Source organism: Neofelis nebulosa, chromosome 5 (assembly GCF_028018385.1).
Source record: "Neofelis nebulosa isolate mNeoNeb1 chromosome 5, mNeoNeb1.pri, whole genome shotgun sequence".
NCBI lineage: Eukaryota > Metazoa > Chordata > Mammalia > Carnivora > Felidae > Neofelis > Neofelis nebulosa.
The window spans coordinates 45354815-45376484 of NC_080786.1; the positions used below are offsets into that span (position 1 = coordinate 45354815).

General features: G+C 40.9%; 1 protein-coding gene, 1 long non-coding RNA gene and 1 pseudogene across 3 annotated transcripts in view; 1 reads left to right on the top strand and 2 right to left on the bottom strand.

Moving 5' to 3' along the window:
- Positions 1–704: 704 nt before the first annotated feature.
- LOC131512021 (uncharacterized) lies at positions 705–1626 on the bottom strand. Its single transcript, XR_009261880.1, has 2 exons — positions 1259–1626; positions 705–832 (listed from the first exon to the last, which is right to left on the bottom strand). It is a non-coding gene; the product is annotated as an uncharacterized LOC131512021 (long non-coding RNA).
- A 2159-nt stretch (positions 1627–3785) lies between these two features.
- Positions 3786–3958, top strand: LOC131513359 (U2 spliceosomal RNA; annotated as a pseudogene).
- A 3432-nt stretch (positions 3959–7390) lies between these two features.
- Positions 7391–21670, bottom strand: part of ERICH6 (glutamate rich 6) — a 29365-nt gene continuing 15085 nt past the window's right edge. The window contains exons 10-14 of one of the 2 annotated variants that reach the window (XM_058730213.1): positions 20903–21048; positions 18331–18416; positions 15591–15746; positions 11989–12217; positions 7391–7661 (exon numbers count right to left, since the gene is read on the bottom strand). In XM_058730213.1, the coding sequence (XP_058586196.1) occupies positions 7398–7661; positions 11989–12217; positions 15591–15746; positions 18331–18416; positions 20903–21048 (881 nt within the window). In that variant the 3' untranslated portion in view covers positions 7391–7397. The remainder of the gene's footprint in view (positions 7662–11988; positions 12218–15590; positions 15747–18330; positions 18417–20902; positions 21049–21670) is intronic. The other variant, XM_058730214.1, reaches the window with a different exon arrangement.

Below are 21670 nucleotides of genomic sequence, written 5' to 3' on the forward strand. Positions count from 1 at the left end.
CTGTCTCTGGAGAGTTGTGTAAGGGCTGAGTTAAAGAGAAAACAAGAATACCATTTGTATTAAAGGGACATCACTTACTCTGATGAGGAGAGAAGAAATTTCTAAGTTCCAGCTTACATGGCCTGATTCCTTACTCTAATTTCAAGAGCCCAGCTAAAGCTTCTGCTGACTCAAAGAATTGTTGCTTCTCCTAAAAAAATTGCTTCAAATGCCTTCTGTGTTTGCTCACCTGCTTCTGGTTAGTCTTGTAAAAAAGTGAAAAAGATCAACTTTGGCTATTAAAAATATATATAAAGAATAATTAACGAAGGCCTATGAACTTATTAGCACCTTGCTTGAGAGCTAGTCAAAGCTCCTGTCCCCCCTGTCCCCATCACATACGCTTCAGTGGTAGCACCAGCCTGAAACTTGATGTCTATCACTCCCCTGCCTTTCTTTATACTTTCCTGCATAGGTGTGTCTACCTAAAGGATATATGGCATTGTTTTGCATGTTTTGAGACTTTATATAAATAGAATAATACTGAAGTATTCCTCTGCCCTTTTGATTTTTTCCTTCAAAGTGAGACCGTTTTTGAGGGTTCTTTGTGTTGATTCAGATAGTCTAGTTCATTCACTTTCAATGCTGTTTGATATTCCACTGTATGAATGAATACACCATGTCTTAGTTGAAGCTGGTAAAACAAGCACGACAGACTAGTTGGCTTATCACCAGCATGAATTTATTTCTCACAGTTCTGGAAGCTGGGAAGTCTGAGATCACAGTGTCAGTATGGCCGGGTTCTGGTGAGAGCTGTCTTCTGGGTTGCAGACTGCTGATTTCTCCTTTCATCCTTACATGGAGGAAGGAACGTGAGCTAACTCTCTGGGTTCTTTTGATAAGGGTACTATTCCCATTGTTTTGTTTTTAATGGTTATTTTATTTATTTTTGACAGAGAGCGTGGGGAGGGGCAGAGAGACAGGGAGACAGAGGACCTGAAGCGAGCTCTGTGCTGACAGCTTAGAGCCCAACGTGGGGCTGGATCTCATGAGCCATGAGATCATGACCTGAGCCAAGATCAAGAGTCAGACGCTTAACCAACTGCACCACCCAGGCGCCCCAACTATTCCCATTCTTAAGGGCTCTCTATCTTCATGACCTAATTATCTCCAAAGCCCCCACCCCCACCCCCTCCAAATACCACCACACTGGGAATTAGATTTCAACGTATGAGTTTTGGAGGAACACAAACATTCAGTCCATAACAACCCAGTTTACCTGTTCTTCTGTCGGTGGACATTTTGTTTTGTGATTACAAACAATGCTGCAAGCACAAGCTTGTTTTTTGTCCTCTTGTGTAAATGTGTGTTTCTCTAGGATTTATCTGTGTAGGGCTGGAACTTCCATGTGTTGGGTTCCCACATCCTCAGCTTTACTAGGTAGTGTAGATTGTTGTCCAGAATGATGCCACCAATTTACATTTTCTCCAAAGGTATTTGAGTGTTACTGTGTTTCATCCTTGCCCCCAGCTTATCGTTACTGGGTAGGACAGAGAAAAAGTACAGGGCGATGAGCAGTTAGATCAACTCTGCAGACTTGAAACTGTCCTTAAAGAAAAGGACAAGTGTTTGCGGAATAAAATCCAAACTCCTTACCATGGCATACACAGCCCTGCCTTATCTGGCTTCCGCTTACCTGGCCACCCTCCCCGGCCTCCCCTCATTCAGGGTGGCCTTTTTTCTATGACTGGAACATACAGGCAAACTCATTCCCACCTCAGAACTCCTTTTGTCTGCCTGGAACACTGTCTTCCCAGTTCATTGCATGACTGGATTCTTCTTAGCCTTTAAAAATCAGCCCTTCTGAGAGGCCTCCTCTGACCACACAATTTAAAGGAGTCCCCCTCTTTGTCTTCCTAATTACCCCATGGCTCTCATTCACATTACTCTGTGTGTTTTTTCATTGTATTTATCACAATTTGAAATTGCTTACTTTGTTTCTCTAACCAGAATGTAAATGGCATGAGAGCCACAAACAATGCCTGACACGGTGCCAAATCTTTACTGAGTGAATGAATTGACGCTTTCTCTACTTGGTAACTTGTTACCCCTTCCTACCGCTTCTCTCGCATTCACTGTCCCAGTATTTTGCTGACCACTGGTGTATAGATTGGGGTGAATGTAGAGGACCCTGATAGTATCCTATATAGACACCCTGTCTAGTGCTATTTATGTCCTTCTGAGACGTCCCAAGATCTCATGCGTTGAATCTATCCACAGTTGAATCTTTCTCCTTTTCTTTTTTTTTTTTTTAAATGTTTATTTATTTTGAGAAAGATTGAGATAGCGCTAGCAGGAGAGGGGCAGAGAGAGAAGGAGAGAGAGAATCCCAAGCAGGCTCCCTGCTCTCAGCATGAACTGTGAGATCATGACCTGAGCCAAAATCGAGTTGGGACTCTCAACCAACTGAGCCACCCAGGTGCCCTTGAATCTTTCTCTTTGGACTAAAGTCAGACCATCCCCCTTTAGCCTCAGTGCCTGGAACCGATGACTATCATCCTTCTCTCTCCGTCTTTCTGGAGGTCATTGTGGCTTCCATAAGTGCTTGGTAGAGGATGGGGTTTGCCTTAGTCATCTCTGGCCCTTTCTTGCCAACTGATGGTGTGGAAGACTCCTCAAGGGGCCGAGCATATATGCATTTACTCCTCATCTGGGTAGTGGCGACTTTGTGAGCATCACTTGAATCACCTGTGATTCCTGAATCCAGCTGACCTACTGAAGGATTACTTGTTGCTTCTGGGAGAAAATACGATGATTATTCTGAGACTGACCAGTTGATTCACTCACCTTTGTGCCCTCCACCCCTCATGACACCTCGTTCCTGGGCTGGGACAGGCGGTCTCTTTGGCGTTCTCCCTGTACCACTTCCAGTCACTGCCCTTAACCTCATTGTTTGTCACGGTCTCTTTTTCCCTGAGGAGAGGGAAATATGTTTTTAAGCTTTGTATCATTAGTGCTTGGCACAAAGTAGTCATTTAATAAGTGTTTATTAAGCAGATGAACAAATAAGTAGATGGAATGAATTCTAGACCTGGAATGAAAACCTGGTTTATTAAGACATTCAGGGTGTAGAGAGACAGTGCCAGCCGTGTGTCTGACAGGAATTTGTAACCCATGGCCGCTCAGCTCCAGAGAAAACCAGGTTTTCCACAGACTGTTGAGGTAAGAACCAGACTTTGAATGAGGCACCGTTAGTCTGTCCTCATCCCGCACTATCAGGCATGGATAGAGCGGCGCCCAGGTGCCCAGAATTCTCCTCCACCCCCGTGCATATCCCCGGCAGAGATTTCACTTTGTTTATTCAGTCAACATTTGTTAAGTGTTTATATGTTTTCACGTGAACAAGGGAGCAAGAAGCAGTGTGTTGCCACTTTGCTTCATAGTGTAACACAGAGAAAGCGTCTGTGTTATTTGGACAGTGATTCAACTGAGCATCATCTCTGAAGAATATGGGTAGACGTCGCACTGTCATCTTTGTTTCCCAGGGCCAGTCCTGTAGAGCGGTATGTAAAGAGTGGATGCGAATAGCGGTGTTGTTTTCCGCCCACACTCTTGTGTGCATTGTCTACTGCTGGGTCACCACGAAGCGTGACAGAGAAACTTCAGGGGTTCTCTTTCTGGCTGTGGACACACATACAGTCTCTTTATCACCCGCTTTTGATTTGCTAGTTTGGCTCAAATGCGGGTATTCCTAATTTCTGGATTTCACTCTGTGCTGTAGTGGAAAAACTGAAAAGACAGTCCCCATCGCTTCTCAGCCTTTTGGCTAAGATCAAGTGTAGTGTCTGATAAGACCCTCCCTCTAAGGAAACGCATAATTTGAAGAGGGTTATCTTTTCATTACAGATTGTCTTGTGCCAGCTTTAGCAAGGGGATTAGGGAAGGTGTGTTTGAAACAGTTCAACTCATTCCATATTGCCTCAATCGTATTTATGTTCTTTAAAATGATTTTATTTTTCTATGTTGAATATATTCCTGAAGGATTCCATACCTTGTGTCTGGAATAAGGTAGAACATGAAATATACACACACAATATTTGTTGTCTTGTAGGAAAATGAAGCAACAGAATAATCATAATAAATTAATTTGAATGAAAATCTATTGTTAAATCTTCTTTTGTGTATTATCTAACATAGTTGGAGAAAAGTGCAGTGCAGTTCTGTGTTTTTAAAAAATTATTAAGTATAACATTTGCTTGTAAATATGTGATTGGCATCCCAAATGTTACCAATTTTATTTAGCACCTCCGTGAAAAGTTAGACTCTAAAAGATTTTGCTTTATTTGTTCATTTAGTTTTTTTATAAGCTGGTGGAAAATTTATAAGTGAAAATGGAAATACTAACAGTTCCAGAAGATACTTGTTTCTTTACTAACAAATAATGTGCATTTAATTTAGTTGGCTTATTTGGTGTCTCTCTGTTAAATAGAGTTTAATTGTCTATAACTTTCTTTGGGGAGTAGAAATTTAGTTTTCTTCGTATCTTTCAAAATTCTTTTTTTTTTTTTTAATTTTTTTAACGTTTATTTATTTTTGAGACAGAGAGAGACAGAGCATGAACGGGGGAGGGTCAGAGAGAGGGAGACACAGAATCTGAAACAGGCTCCAGGCTCTGAGCTGTCAGCACAGAGCCCGACGCGGGGCTCGAACTCGATCTCGGGGCGAGATCATGACCTGAGCCGAAGTCGGCCGCTTAACCGACTGAGCCACCCAGGCGCCCCATATCTTTCAAAATTCTTATTGGCAATGACTGATTTCTCTGCTTGAATTTTTTTTTTCTTCAAAAACACACCCATACATGAATACAGATAAGGGCCTAGAAATAAATAGAGCACAATATTAGAGATGGCCATCACCATGTGGTCGGATTATGAGCACTTTTAAAATCTTTATACTTCTCCGTAATCTCCCAAATTTTCTACAAGGAGATGGTGTTACTTTAACCATTTATGGTGTTAGCATAAAAGGCCACCAACAAAATGTACTTTAAAATATTTGGCTCATACAGTGGAAAAGGTTTGCTTTGGCTAATACTCTGGACATGTTTTTTTACATCTTGATCCCGGCAGGGCTTTGCTGAGCACACTTTGCGGCCAACTTTACCTGGAGCAGAGTGTTTTCATCCCTTTACTTATCAGTTTCATTGAAGTGCATATATGTATCTTCTTAAAAGGTGATCATTTTATCTGTCAAAAAATGTGTAAGATCTGAACTGTGCATAAACAAAATAAAAAAGTAATCCTGAGGTCAGGAATAAAGAGAGACACAGATTTGAAGTACTGCTTTAAGCTCTAAGTACATCAGTAGTTTCTTTAGCATTTACATCTGGAGAAACCTACACATTTAAAGTGTTTTCTTCTCCCTCAATTTATGCAGTACTAGTATATGACAACCTTGTGGCCCTAAGAGTTTAATTTTTTTGAAGAGGCTTTTATTGTGAAAAACTGAGAAGAGAAAAAACCACCCATGAGTTAGCAGAATGGATTATTCAAAACTGAGATTGCCTAAAATAGACATACAGAAAAGCTGACACCGATACATAAAATGTGTGGCATACCCCAATATATGTAGATACTCAAAATAAGATTTATTATTATTTTTAACAACTCAATCCTTTAAATAAAACTGCCTTGAAATATGACCCTAATAGAATAGTAGATACAGATACAACTATTTTTCACTTGGAAACATTTTTATTTTTAATACATTTTTAAAGAAGCAGCATCAATTTCTTTATTACATGTAATTATCATTTTTAAAGTAAAGATAATTTTTTTTTTGAGAGAGAGAGAGCATGAGTGGGGAAAAGAGGCAGAAGGAAAGAGAGAGAATCTTTTTTCATTTTTTTTTTTTTTTTAAATTTTTTTTCAACATTTTTTATTTATTTTTGGGACAGAGAGAGACAGAGCATGAACGGGGGAGGGGCAGAGAGAGAGGGAGACGCAGAATCGGAAACAGGCTCCAGGCTCCGAGCCATCAGCCCAGAGCCCGACGCGGGGCTCGAACTCACGGACCGCGAGATCGTGACCTGGCTGAAGTCGGACGCTTAACCGACTGCGCCACCCAGGCGCCCCTTTTTTTTAATGTTTATTATTTATTTTTGAGAGAGAGAGAAAGAGTATGAGCAGGGGAGGGGCAGAGAGAGAGAGAGAGAGAGAGAGAGAGAGAGAGAGAGAGACACAGAATTTGAAGCAGCTCCAGGCTCCGGGCTGTCTGCAGAGAGCCTGACGTGGGGCTCGAACTCACGAACCGTGAGATCATGACCTGAGCTGAAGTTGGAAGCTTGACCAACTGAGCCACCTAGGCGCCCCCCGAAAGAGAGAGAATCTTAAGCAGGCTCCACACTCAGCAGGGAGCCCAACGTGGGACTTGGTCCCCTGAGATCGTGACTTGAGCTGAAATCAAAAGTTGGGTGCTTAATGGACGGAGCCACCCAGATGGCCCTAAAGTAAAGATACTTTTAAATAACATTCTGTCACTAAACATGAAGCGACGAGGGAAAAGATGGCATCTCGTTCTCTTTCCAGTCTCCAATTAACCAAGGCTTTATTCAGTATCCACTATGGGTTCCACACCCCAAAACAGTTCTTACTGTCGTACAAAAACAGATTCAGTGAAGGCTTTGTTGTCATTGTTAGGCGTTGTACTGTTGTGTGCTATTTTTCCAGAGCTATAAGGATGCATATTATTCCAATTAGTTTAATATTTGTCTCACTTGATAGAAACTGAAAGTTCACTCACGAGTGAAAAGAGAGGGGAAAAGGCAAAAGTTAAAAAAAAAGAGAGAGAGAGAGGCATCTAACACTGATCAAGCCATGAGTCTAGGCACCTCTGTTGACTTCTGGGGAGAGACCTGAGGTTTGCTAGGTGGGAGAGAAGCAGCAGCCTGGCTGACGGCAAGCGGGGCACCCGTGGGGTAAATGGCACTTTGTGACCCTGCGCTCCTGGGTGAGGCTGTAGCCCGCCCGAAGAGCTCCTGCCTCTCACTTTGGTGCTGTTGGCTTCACGGCTTCCTGAGACTCCTTCACTCCCGGATTGCCCGGAGGCCAGCAGGGGTTCTCCTTGACCTTCACTTCCTGAGCCTGCCGGGAGGTTTGGGAGCCATCGGATCCTCCTGCTCTCCGTCTTCCTGACAGAACTCTAACCGAGAATGGACACTGATGCTCATTTGCTCCTCCTCTGGCGTCCTGAAGAGCGGATTTCGTTTTCCAACTACAGATGTAAGCCAGTAATGACTCGGGCTGTATTCTAAATGTGTAATAGAGCATATTTCTTGGTATTTCCTGGTCCTTACACTTACTTGAAATCTCGCACACACACCCTCCCCCCGAAAAACAAAACAAATGGGAGAGCCAGCATTAAATATTTTCGTTTATTATAGCCGCTATTGTTCTTACTGTATCTTGCTTTACACCGGAATTGTGACAAAGGGCAATTAGTTTTAGAGAAAGTGAAGACAGGTAGGAAGGTAGCTTCAACTTTTCCCAAACCTGGCTGGAGGGGAAATTCGCACATCCTTCAAGTTTGTGAAACAGGCGTCGAATCTTTATTAAATGGGCCAGCAGAAGAAGGTCATCCCCATTCAGGTATCGGAGAACTGGAATCTCCTCAGGGTTAGGTAGCTTTTCAGCACAGAGAAAGAGAAGAGAAGCTCAGCGTCCATCTGCGGAAACTGGGAGGCAGGAGGAGGTGTGGGGTGGTACTAATTTGGAGTTGGAATCCCTCGAGTCTCGTTAGCTACACAAGGGGGCTCTGGTGGCGTTATTCTAACCCGGAGGAGGAAGGGGCTGAAATGCCGTGGAGATATGAGAGACCAGAGCAGGCCAGAGCACATAGAATTTGGGTACTTTCAAGGGCTTACAATTTATACAAGTAACTTATGAGCGTATGCTGAGGGGAGCACAAAGATGCCGCAAACACAGTCCCTTCCCCGGGAGATGCCCCGTGGGAAGAGCATGGTCCGTGCTGGACTGGAGCTAGGAAAGGCACTGAGTGGGCAGCCTTCCTCAGAGAAGGTAGCAGCTGAGCCGAGTTTTCAAGAAGGACCGGGATGGCTGAAATTCCTTTCCTTCCAGAACGTGCCCCTCCCACCAGGAGGCCATTCCACGTTAATCTCTCCATGACCCCTCCTCACAGCCTTTGGTGATTCAGGCTGATGGTCTCCTTGCAGCTGCAGGTAGGGAAATGGCTCTGCAGGACGGTCTTGCCTGAATGTTTCCAGAGCGTGGATTCAGGGCCGGCCTCAGTGGGTGGGCTAAATACAAGCTGAACTGCTACGTTCTGCAAGCAGAGTGACCACTTACCTGCAAGGGATACAAGAACTCACAGCATTTTCATCCCTCCCTGCATCAGAAGGTAAGGAGGGAGGGAGGGAGGGACAGAGGAATATGAGATGGATGAATAACAGGAATGGACCAGCATTTTTAACTTCCCTTCAATCCCAAATTCCAGAAGATGACAGAAAACATTTTAAGAGAGTAAATCGACAATGGCTATAGGAAATAGGAAAGATTTTTGGGGCGCCTGGGTGGCTCAGTCGTTTAAGTGTCCGACTTCAGCTGGGGTCATGATTGCGGGTTATGAGTTCGAACCCCGCGTCAGGCTCTGTGCTGACGGCTCAGAGCCTGGAGCCTGCTTCGGATTCTGTGTCTCCCTTGCTCGTGTTCTGTCTCTCTCTCTCTCTCTCTCTCTCTCTCTCTCAAAAATAAACATTAAAAAACGTTTTTCTAAATAAAAAATTTTTTAAAAAGGAAATAGGAAAGAATTTGATCAGGAATAATCTTACTGAATTTCTGAAAATCATAAAGCAAACAGGACCATATCCACAGAGAGATAAATGACCAAATGAAACCACTAACCCAAAACACACAATCTGAGATCAACGTTAATAAAAGTGAGGAGCAGGAGGGACCCTGAGGTAAATATTAGGATGACCAGTTGGGAGCCAGCCCTCACCTCGCCCTCCACGTTGAACCATGGCACCCCCAGGCTGGGGCTGGAAGTCTGGCACTGGGGCCAGCCTTCTGCCCCTCTGCAGTACATACTACTTTCCCACAGTCCCCACAAACTAACTTCAGTAAGCAGAACATGCGGGAAAGCCAGGATCCTCAATTACAAAATGAACACATGGCCAGGAATCACCAAATATCTGAGGAAAATTGAGGCCGTGAAAGAGAGGACAGATTTACTTATGAGGGATACTAATACTCAAGGAGACAGCATTCGTAGCCAGAGGAAGGCTTTGGAATATATATGGTTAATATTTTCTGAGGACTTTGAGAAAACGGTTGTCAAAGAGAAGAAATAACTAGAAGACTTGGAAATTAATTCTATGCACATAGAAAAAAAAGATGTGTTAACAATTTTAGAGTGACCATTAAAATACAATGTATTAAAAGATTGAGTCTAATAGGCTGAGGAAAACAACGAAATCCAGTTATATACTGTTTGCAAGAGACGCGTCTAAAACTATATAAAACACTGAAAATCAAAGAATGAAAAAAAAAATGTACCAAGCAAATGCTAACTAAAAAGAAAGCAGGTGTGGCAATTTAACACCATGTAGAATAGCATTTAAGGCAAAGGTCACCAGGAGGGAAATTGGGAATAACACCTATTGATAATGTTACAGTTTTGTTGTTGTTGTCAAAAAGAAAAACCTTCACTGATACACTGACTCACATAATGGGTGCAGCTGAAGAGCGGATAAGCGAGGAAAACCCCAGGAAGATGGTCAGCATCTGTAATTTCCTAGCCTATATTTCTAAAGATACAGAAAGCAAAACCTGATAGGAATAGTGGGAGAAAGGAACATGTTCGCAATCATCTTTCATAGGTTGCTCAGAAGTAAGCCAATAATATAAAAAGAAAAGGATAGAGAAGTGTCAATGGGACCATTAGACATACACAAGCTTGTGACAACAGTGCACTTTTTTGGGGGGTCGAATATACATGGAACAGTCACAAAAATTCTGGACTCGGCCACCAATAAAAATGATCAGTACATTTCGAACAGCAGGGGAAACAGTGCAAGCCATATTCCTTGATCATGTAGAAATGAACAAGAGAAGGATGGCAAATTGTAAAAATCTATTTGAAAATGCAATTAACTACGGAGTTGAAGAAACCAAAGCAGATAGGACAAACTATTTAGAAGGGAAAGAAAACGAGAGGACTCCATATGGCCAGAGAGGCACAGAGAGGGCAGGGTGGGGGTGGGGAGGAGGCGCTACTAGTTTAGATTGGGTCCTGGAGAGAGGACTCTGAACAGAAACCTGAAAGAAGTGGCGCAGCAGCTGTGTGCTAAGTGGGGGAGGGGTGTTTTAGGTTGAGGGAAGAGCAGGTGCAAAAGCCCTGTGGCAGGGATATGCCTGGTGTCGTTGAGGAACAGTCAGAAGGCCAGCGTGGCTGGAGCACGCCAAGGGAGGAGAGAGCAGAACAGAGGGAACATTAAGGAAGTCCAGAGCCTGTACAGGATTGCAGATCTCTTCTAGGACCTTGGCTTTTACTCTGAGTAGGATTAGAAGCCGCTGGATAGTTGGGAGCCTGAACAGCTGACTGCGGTGGCCGGACTGATGGCAAGTGGTGGGGATAGTGCTGAGCACTTCGTAGATCCTCAGTCCCTGTTGGCTGGATCTGAAGTCTCCCTTCTGTTTGGTGTGTATGAGATAGGCCTGCCTGTACTGAATATGGAGGTCCTATTTCCACTTACCGAGAAGTGTAGAATTTTTAGAGGTTGACAACACCTTTGAGGTCTGGAGCAATCTCTTCCTTTAATCATTGATGAAATGAAAGGCCTCAGAGGTGAAGGGGCGTGTTTGGAGCCGCACACTAGATATGCTACATAGATCTCTCTTTTTTTAAATACATACTTTTGAATGTTTCTTTTTGGGAGGGAGAGAGAGCCTGGGAGCACACACCAGTGGGAGAGGGGCAGAGGGACAGAGGGAGAAGGAAGATCCCAAGCAGGGCCTGCACTGATGCAGGGCTCAAACCCACAAACTGCAAAATCATGACCTGAGCTGAAGTCGGATACTTACCCAACTGAGCCACCCAGTGTCCCCCATAGATCTCTCTTTATATCTATCTAAACGTCAACTTTATTGAGGTATAATTGACTAACAGAGAGAGCTATCATTTACTGAGTACTTTGTCGGTGCCAAGCACCACACCAAGTACTTTGCATTCCCTTTGAATCTTCACAGCCATCTATTTGGTGGGAAGCATTATCCACATCTAATAGAGAAGGGCTGTGAAGTTCAAGTTCACCCACTAAGCTAAGTGGCAAGGTTGAGGTATGAAACTACATCCCCGTAACCCGAAGACCAGGATATTAACCATTGCCAGTCGCTGAGCATGTCCTCTAAGCCGTGCCCTGGGTGGGATAGAGGAATCAGTAAGGCAGAGATTTTGTGCTTCTGGAGCTCACCATCCAGTAGGAAAGGCAGCCATAAGGGCAGGTAAGGCAGCATGGTTCAGTGAGCATAGGGACCAAGGGCAGTACGTGCATGGCCCAGAGAAGGCCGTGATTGGGCAAAGGACTAGGAGGTCTGGGAAGTGTCTCCAAGGAGATGGCACATATGTGTGGTCTCGCACATGGTGAGAACCCAGGTCTCCTGACTCAGTCCAGGGCTTTCTACTATAGCACAGTGGAGAAACACAGTACAAAACCCTAAAACCAAACCCCCAAAGCAGCACTACTTGGTGTCAGAGTAAACACAGTCAATGTTAGTTGGATCTAAGTGTGAACTAAAAGGAATTTCTGAAGAACAGACAATAAGGCTGCCTCATTTCCACCTGAAATTTTCACTATGTGTTTTTTTCATTGAATTCCAAAACTCTTAATAGGCCGTAGATTACACGCAAGTATAATCTGAGTAATAACACCGACAAAAGCCATTTAGTCTTATTATTCTAAGTGCTTTGAACTGTTTTCAAAAATGTACCTACCTTCACTTTGGTCCCGACACTGATTCTTGCCTGTTGGCCCATTGCCAGAAAGGCGATTGAAATCTTGTCTTGTTCTAAGATTCGAACTCCAATGTAATGATTCAAAGCCAGAAAGACAGGTTTAAATGACACAAAGGGTGAGGTAGGGGCAGAACTGGACCAATTCCAAGCCCTTACTCTGTTGCCAGCTTGATCTGAATATTGACCTCCCAAGATATTGATGTATACCCTGGGCAGAAAGGAAATTAAAAATTATAAACGGTAACGTTATGATCCAACCTTGAAATTAGCCCTGTCACTTGCTGGCCAAGGGGAGCTACAGTTCATGCTAGCCAGTAGCATATGGAGAGTGCAAAACCGCAGGTAACCTTTGGCATGGTGATACCGCCAGTGAATTTTATGCTAATTTGAAGTAGTGGGTCCAGACTGGGTCCAAAAGGCAGAACCAGGATGGTAAAGGGGTCTGGAAAACTATGCGCTGGGAAGAATGAAGGGGAAGCAGAAAAGGATTAGTCTGGACTAGCAGACATACAGGACACCAGGCGATCCCTGAAAGAGGGGAGAAGAGCAGTGCTTGGATTTTCTCCAGGACGAAATGCAGAGCAGCAGGGAAGGCCTAGTTGGCCTCAGTACAGGATGGGTGTGTTTTCGTAGTACCCAGCAACTGGGAGCCCGGAGTCCTTCCAGGAGGGCTCTCATCAGGGCCGGGTGTGGGCAGGAGTGGCTCGGGGAACATCTCTGAGATGGCTCAGAGCGCTGCTGAAGAGCCCTGTGATGGAGCACAAGGTGGAAGTTAGACTAATGGGGCCTCTCCAGTCTCTCAGCATAGCTGACACTACATTTTACGTCATTACATACATATCAAGCCTGACCAAGTGTGGGGATCTGGTGGCACTAATGACTGCCCTTCTACCTCATGCTCTCTCACCTAATTCCAACTTGGATCACCACCCCTTTCTTGAGCTCTGGGTATTTAGAGTTGGCTGAATTTGATAACAAATTATTTTTTTAACTAGACGAGTTGGCCATGACGGCCCCTAGAGTAAGATAACTAACATCTTCTTTCCCCACTGTTGATTAGTGGTAGTGATCTAATAACAAAAGCGCAAATGAGAAATTGAGGTAATTATCTTACTGTATCTGGGAGGAGGAAGGCTTGGTTTCATCTCGAAATGTGGATGAAAATAATATTTGGCTAAAATTATTTACATAGATTGTTCATTTGATAAATATTCTGTGAGTGCAGACACATGCTGGTAGTGGTAAGGATTCAGAATGTGGCTTCAAAGAACATCCGTCTAGGGGCACCTGGGCGGCTCAGTCAGTTAAACGTCCAACTTCCGCTCAGGTCATGATCTCATAGTTCATGAGTTCGAGCCCCGCGTCGGGCTCTGTGCTGACAGCTCAGGGCCTGGAGCCTGCTTCAGATTCTGTGTCTCCCTCTCTTTCTACCCCACCCCTGCTTGTGCTTTCTCTCTCTCTCTTTCTCTGGCTCTCAAAAATGAATATGTTAAAAAAAAATTAAAAAACATAAAGCAAAGAACATCGGTCCAGCAGGGGGATGGGCTTGCTGCACAAGAGGCAGCTAGAAGGGGTCTGTGAGAGTATGTGGAAGTTCCATCAGAGCACCAGGAATTGAGCTGCTGGATCAGGGGACTTCACAGACAAGGGAAAAGTCCTAGAAACCAATGAATATTTATTTGGTGACAATACAGTACCCCACCAAACGTAATAAAGCATTGCTATTGAACCCGGAAGGATGAGTAGAAATTCTCCAGTAATACAAATAGGGATAATGGACTGAGTGCTGCTTTGGACTTAAAAAACACAGGGGCACCTGGGTGGCTCAGTCGGTTGAGCGTCCGACTTCGGCTCAGGTCATGATCTCACAGCTCGTGAGTTCGAGCCCCGCGTCGGGCTCTGTGCTGACAGCTCAGAGCCTGGAGCCTGTTTCAGATTCTGTGTCTCCCTCTCTCTGCCCCTAACCCACTCACATTCTGTCTCTGTCAAAAATAAACATTAAAAAAAGAATTAAAAAAAAAACCCACAAATGTCCTAAGTTTCTCAAATACTGGCAGAATGTCCAAATTTTGTCAATTACTGACAGAATTTCTCAAGATGAGATTGCTATTCCTGTAAATAATTTAAAGGGGGGAGAATATCTCTTTCTGAAAACTCAAAGAGTTTGAACTGCATCTGAAGGTCAGCCCGGGTGGCTCAGTCAGTTAAGCATCTGACATCAGCTCAGGTCATATTCTCCCAGTTTGTGGGTTTGACCCCTATATCGGGCTCTGTGCTGACAGCTCAGAGCCTGGATCCTGCTTGGGATTCTGTGTCTCCCTCTGTCTGTGCCCCTCCCCTGCTCGTACGCTATTCCTCCCTCACAAATAAATAAATATTAAAAAAATAAAAATAAGTGAAATTAAGACCCAAATTTCATTTTTTCAGGTTAAATGAAATAATGTGAAGTCATAGAGTATATAAGTTAGTAGGTCAAAATTGGATCAGGATCTTAATTTCTCTAGAGATTTTGTTTGTATGTTATTGTTGGTTGTGGCTATAGGAATATAGGAACAGTTGCAAATATATCTCAAATTATGATAACACACACACACACACACACACACACACACACACAAACACAAACTATAACAACACAGTGTAGCAGCTATCCATTGTAAATTATTTCCATAGATGAGTCAGTATAACATTATCAGGGCACAGGCTCTAGGAAGATCACTAGATTCATATCCCAAATCCTTAGGGTGACCATATAGTTTATTGAGAGTTTTTTTCTAATATTGAAATCATATAGTTCGTGTTCCTTGCTGTTTATAGAAAGAATATGATGAGCTTTGTTTTACATAGTTGCCTGGGATTTTTCCACTGGGAAGCAAATGGAATGACATAAATAAAAAATTTCTCTGAGTTGAATATTACTGCCAAAGACTAACTTAAATAAATCTTAAAGCCATTTAAATTTTTTTTTTTTTTTCAACATTTTTTATTTATTTTTGGGACAGAGAGAGACAGAGCATGAACGGGGGAGGGGCAGAGAGAGAGGGAGACACAGAATCGGAAACAGGCTCCAGGCTCCGAGCCATCAGCCCAGAGCCCGACGCGGGGCTCGAACTCACGGACCGCGAGATCATGACCTGGCTGAAGTCGGACGCTTAACCGACTGCGCCACCCAGGCGCCCCAATCTTAAAGCCATTTAAAAGGAAAAAGAAAGCTTCTAGTTATAAGATGAATAAGTTCTAGGGATTTAATGTACAACATAGAGATTATAGCTAGTAATACTGTATATATACTTGAAAGTTGCTAAGAGAGTGTATCTTAAAAGTTCTCAACACAAAAAAGAAATGGTAATTATGTGATGTGATGGAGATGTTAGATAATGCAATGGGATAATCATTTTGAAATATATCAAGTATATCAAATCAACACATTTTATGCCTTTAATTTACACAATGTTGAATGTCAATTATATCTCAATAGAGTTGGAAAAAATAAAAGAAAAAATGAAATTTCACAACACCCCCACCGCCCCCTTCCCCCCCCCCCCCAGCCAAATGACAGCAAGAGAAACTTAGAAGCCTACCAGACATTTCCATTGGGATGATAGCAGGAAATTCTGCCAGAAGAATCTAGCAATGCTAAAATTGCAGGGTCAGTGGGCATGTCTTCTTGGACTATACAAGTGAAGCCATTTATTTTGTTGGGCACTCGGATGATGGCTAGGTTTCCAGATGGGTAGCTGAGATTAGATAAGGTTATTTGAGTTGTTCTAATGGTCCTTGACTATTCTGGGTATAAATTTATGAGAGAGCCCTTTGAAACCATCCTAGAATGGGAGTTACTGTTATTACAAAAAGGATTTTATGCTTTTTATGGGATCAAAGTATATTTACAAGACACAAAAATCCTCAACAAAATACTGGTAAATGGAATCCAGTGACATATAAAAAGGATTATATAGTATTAGATAAAGAGGAATTTATCCCAGGAATGCAAGGTTGGCTTAACATCTAAAAATCCATCAATGAAATATACTATATTGATAGAATAAAAAGAAAAAAAAATCATCTCAGTATACACAGAAAGAGCATTTGAGGGGCACCTGGGTGGCTCAGTCAGTTAAGCGTCCGACTTCAGCTCATGTCATGATCTCACAGTTGGTGGGTTCGAGCCCTGCGTCGGGCTCTATGCTGACAGCTCAGAGCCTGGAGCCTGTTTCAGATTCTGTGTCTCCCTCTCTCCCTGCCCCTCCCCTGTTCATGCTCTGTCTCTGTCTCAAGAATAAATAAACATTAAAAAAAATTTTTTTTAAAGAAAAAAAAAAAAAGAAAAAGCATTTGACAAAAACTTACACCTTTTCATAATAACAACTCAGTGAACTAGGAATGAAAGGGAGACTCCTCAATCTAATAGAGTGTCTAACAAAAACCCACAACTAACATCATACTTAATGGTGAAAGACTGATTTCCCACTAAGATCAGTAACTAAACAAAAATGTCCATTCTCCCCACTTCTATTCAACATTACACTAAGCGTTCTAACCAGGGAAATTTTATGCAAGAAAAAGAAATGAATGGCATCCAGATTGCAAATGAAAGAGTAAAACTTTGTTTGCAGATGACATGCTCTTGTATTTAGAAAATCCAAAGGAATCCACAAAACAATATATTAGAACAAACAAGTTCAGCAGGGTTGTAGGCTACAAGACCAACATATAAAAATAAATTGTATTTCTATATACTAGCAGTGAACATTCTGAAAGTGTGATTAAGAAAATAATTCCATTTACAATAGCATCAAAAAGAATAAAGTCTACTGAGGATAATTTACCATTAATACTCAGTCCTATCTAAGCTGATCAGAAGCCCAGAGGTGAAGTAACCACAAGATTGACTCTGAATCATTTTGAAAAGCAGCCATGGCCTTCAAGAATTAAAGCCAGGGAATTAACTGATAATAATAATAAAAGAAGGGGGGATTTATTTAAAATGTACTGTATTTATTTAAATGTATTTATTTAAAACAAAACTTGCACTCTTTCTCATAGGGCCTACAGACTAAAACTTCATTATAATTCCTATGACATGAAAGTTATTTTTCTGGTTGATTATTGGGATTTGACTAGACTTTTAGGAAACTATGACTAAACATGACTTTCTCCTAAAAATTGGGGCCTTTAGTCACCAAAAAGCCCACCTCATTTTATAGTTTTGTTTGTTTTTTACTTTCCTGAAAGTATTAAATGGCCTTTATGTCAGAATAGCAAATGGCTTGGCCATCAGGCAGAAGTTCAAGTGATGAATCACTTAGCGTTTCATAAAACAGATACTGAATTTTTGTACTAAAAAATAATGTGCTGCTCACAGATGTGTAAATCGGTACATATTTTCTGGGGGAGAAAGTCTACCAAAGTTTTAAAATGCCTGTAATTTCTTTTTTTAATAATTTATTCAGATTTCTTTAGGTTTTTTGTTTGTGTGTGTATGTGTTTAAGTAACCTCTACACCCAATGTGGGGTTTGAACTCGCATCCCTGAGATACAGAGTCAAATGCTCTACTGACTGGGCCAGCCAGGTGCCCCATTATCTGCAATTTCTTACCCAGAATTTCTACCCCGAGGCATCTAGGCATTTAATTCAAGGAAATAAGTGATAAGTACGCAAAGAAGTCTGCACAAAGCTGTTCATTTAGCTGTTGTATATAGTAGCAAAAAAAAAAAAAAAAAAAAAAAAAAAAAGTGAAACAACCTTTGTGGTTAGGTTAAATGAATTATAATACATCCCCATTATTAAATACCTTATGGTTATAAAAATGGTGATGTATCTCTATATTTATTGCATATTATATACTCATAACATTATTACATATTATGCAGAAAGGGAAAGTTATAAAATATGAATAACTAGTTGAAGAATTGACTTTTAAAGAATTATATAGGGGCACCTGGGTGGCTCAGTCAATTGAGCGTCCAGCTTTGGCTCAGGTCATAATCTCACAGTTTGTGGGTTCAAGCCCCACATTGGGCTCTGTGCTGACAGCTCAGAGCCTGGAGCCTGCTTCATATTCTGTGTCTCCCTCTCTTTCTGTCCCTCCCCTGCTTGTGCACACACTCTATCTCTCAAAAATAAATAAATAAAAATGAAAAAAATATATATATGCTCATAGAAAGAAATAGGAAAGTTATATAAGATGTTAATAGCTTTTCATTGGGTGGTGGGATTTGGGGTATAACTATTTTTTTCTTTATAGTTTTCTATATATTTTTTCTATATCATTTTTGTAAAGAAATAAAACTAATAAAAATAACTTGTTGAAAGGATACAATATTTGTGTTGTTCCATCTGGAAATGAAGTCAGAAACTTGCTCCCATGTTTGTAGTGCTTCTCTAAGAGCTCATTCCTCATGATCTGACCACGAAAAATGAAAGGACCCTTAACCATTAATTGTTCCAGATATAACACATCAATTATGATAGTCACAAGCATCCTTTGCTTGCTAGACAGTGATACAAAGTATTTCTTAATTTAAATTTTTGGGGGACACCTGGGTGGCTCAGCTGGGTAAGCGTCTGACGTCGCCTCAGGTCATGATCTCGTGATTCATGGGTTTGAGCCCTGTGTCAGTCTCTGTGCTGACAGCTCAGAGCCTGGAGCCTGCTTCAGAGTCTGTATCTCCCTCTCTATGCCCCTTCCCCACTCACACTCTCTCTCTCTCCCTCAAAAATAAAATAAACATTAAAAAAAATTTTTTTAAATAAATAAATTTTTGGCCCTGCAACAGTGACCAGGAATAATCCTTAGGAATCATTAAAGAGTATTCCTAACCCCTGCAGATAACTTGATAAAAGTTTTCAGGCAGGGATCTGACATTACATATCTGTTTGAATTTTTTTTTTAATTTTTACCTTATTCACATCTTACTGTAAAAACAAAACAGGAGATTACAAACCAGCTCTAGCCCAATGGAAAGATTCAATATACTGATTGTAGTAGTGGTTACATAACTGCCAAAATTCATAGCGCTGTACATCCGAAAAAGGTGAATCTTACTGTATATAAATTATACTTCAACAGACTGCAGTTGCATTGGATGTATAAATCAATTTGGGAAGGATGTCATCTTTAAAATATTTAATCTTTCAATCCATAAATATTAGGTCAAATTTATTACATGGATTGTTCAAATATTCTATTGTATTACTACTTTTTTTATCTAATAACCCTTGCAATTTTTGAGACAGGTAGGCTAAAATATCCCATTATAATTATGGATTTAAAAGTTTTTCCTTTTGTGAAATTTTGCTTTACATATTTTGAGCCTATCTTAAACTGGGAAAAATATTTTGTAATGTTGTATCTTCCTGGTGGATTAAAACTTTCATCATTATGAAGTAATCTTCTTTATCTCTAGTAATACTCTTTAATATTTTCATGATACATAATTTTTATTTATAATCTTCTTGTATCCTTATATTTTAGATGTGTCTCTTATAAACTATCTAGTTGGAATTTTTTCCCTAAAAAAAGAACTAATCTGACATTCTTTGTCTATTAACTGGAATATTTAGTCTATTTACATATAATTACTAACATTCCTTGATATTTTCTATATGTTCCCTGTTATGTGTTTTTTTTTCCCTTATGCAATTTTGTCTTTTGGAAGGGGGGTAATTAAAATATATAATCCTATTTTCTGTTCTGTCTCTATGCATTTGGAACTTATACTGTCTGCTTCTGTTATTTTTTCTGGCTACTCTAGAAATTTCAGCAAGCAAACTTAATTTATCAAAGTCTGAAGTTAAGCTTTAATATTTGCCCTTATCTCAAACCAAGGGCTTTATAGTACCATAATTACATTTAACCTATTTCCCATCATGTACTATTTTTAAATGTATTTTTATTCTTTTCTGTTTTTTGAAGTGCCATAAGCTATTATTATTGTTGTTTTATTAGCCAACTTTTAGTTTTATCCATAAAAACTATGGACCACTTTCTTTTCATCTTTCTTGAATCTCAGATCATCCAGTGACACAAAGTACATTCTTTAGAATTTCCTTTAGTGAAGGGCTACTAGTGACAAATTATCTTTCACTTTACCAGACAGTGTCTTGGGGGGCCATATTTTCTTGAAAAATATGTTAGCTGGTTATCAACTTCTGGATTGACCACTATTTTCTTTAAGACATTCCACTGTCTTCTGACTTCCAGTGTTGCTGTTGGGAGGTTATCTGACAGTTTCTCTATTTTTTTTTAATGTTTTATTATTTTTGAGACAGAGAGGGAGACAGAGTGTGAGCGGTGGGGCAGAGAGAGAGGGAGACACAGACTCTGAAGCAGGCTCCAGGCTCTGAGCTGTCAGCATAAAGCCTGATGCAGGGCTCGAACCCATGAGCCATGAGATCGTGACTGGAGCCAAAGTTGGATGCTTAACCAACTGAGCCATGCAGGCAGCCCTCTAACTCTTTTCCTTTAAATATAAACAGAATTTCTTTTTCTCTGCTGCTTTTAAGGGTTTGTTTCCTTTGGTGTTCTCCAGTTTGTTCATGTTGAAATATTAACAATGGTTTTGGGAAAGTGCTTGAGGTTTTGGTGATATCTCTCCCCTTCTTTTTTAGTTTTTAAGCGTTCGAAACATTTTTTAATGTACAACAATCACATTTTAAAATAAAAAGGCTTTAGCCAAAATAGACTACCATAAAACATGTAAAAACATTGTTTTAAAGTCTAGTAGAAGTTAAAAAGCCACATCTGTACCATTTCTTCTTGACAAAGAGTTAAATGTGTCATGTAGCCAACCTGTTATATTCATTATGACAGCTTTTACAACTTCAGGTAAAACTGATTTTAAAGAGTAGCAAGTAAAAAAAAACAAAACAAAAAGGCAAGATAATTACCTTTCCACATGCTATTCTAGCATCACAACAAACAATGGATATGTTTCTGTTTTCTAGTTGGAAATCAAGTAGTCTGTCATCAAATAGCTCTTTTTCTGGAATATCCACGGAAAGTTGGTAAGAAATTGTTTTTAAGTGCTTTGGCTCTAATGGGAAAAGAATCACATATTTGTTTTAAATTTTCCAAAACCTCTCTTGTAAAATGAAATTTCAAACCTTATTACAAATGTATTGATTCATCAGACTTCTTTTAATGGCAGAAAAATGAGGCTTTTCATTAAATTAAAGTGAGTGTGTTCTTTTGTTAAAAAATAAAGACATTCCCTTGTTAAGCAAAGAATGATGATTTTCATTAAGTGGAATTTTCTGGCCTTATGTTTAGTAGGAAATAGTTGAATATTAAGGAACTTTATACCAGGGATTTAGTTTAAACCAAAACAAATGTATATCTTTCCTAAGTATCTTTTTTTTTAATGTTTTTTTTTGTTTGTTTTTAAGTTTGTTTATTTTGAGAGAGTGCATGGAAGGGGCAGAGAGAGAGAGAGAAAGAGAGAGAGAGAGAGAGAGAGAGAGAGAGAGAGAGAGAGAGAGAGAATCACAAGCAGGCTCTGCACTGTCAGTTGGAGCCTGATGCAGGGCTCAAACTCACGAACCATGAGATCATGGCCTGAGCTGGAATCAAGAGTCAGCCACTTAACCTACTGAGCCACCCAGGCACCCCTCTAAGTACTTTTCAATAGCTCTGAGTGGTAGAGGAGGAGCCTGTGC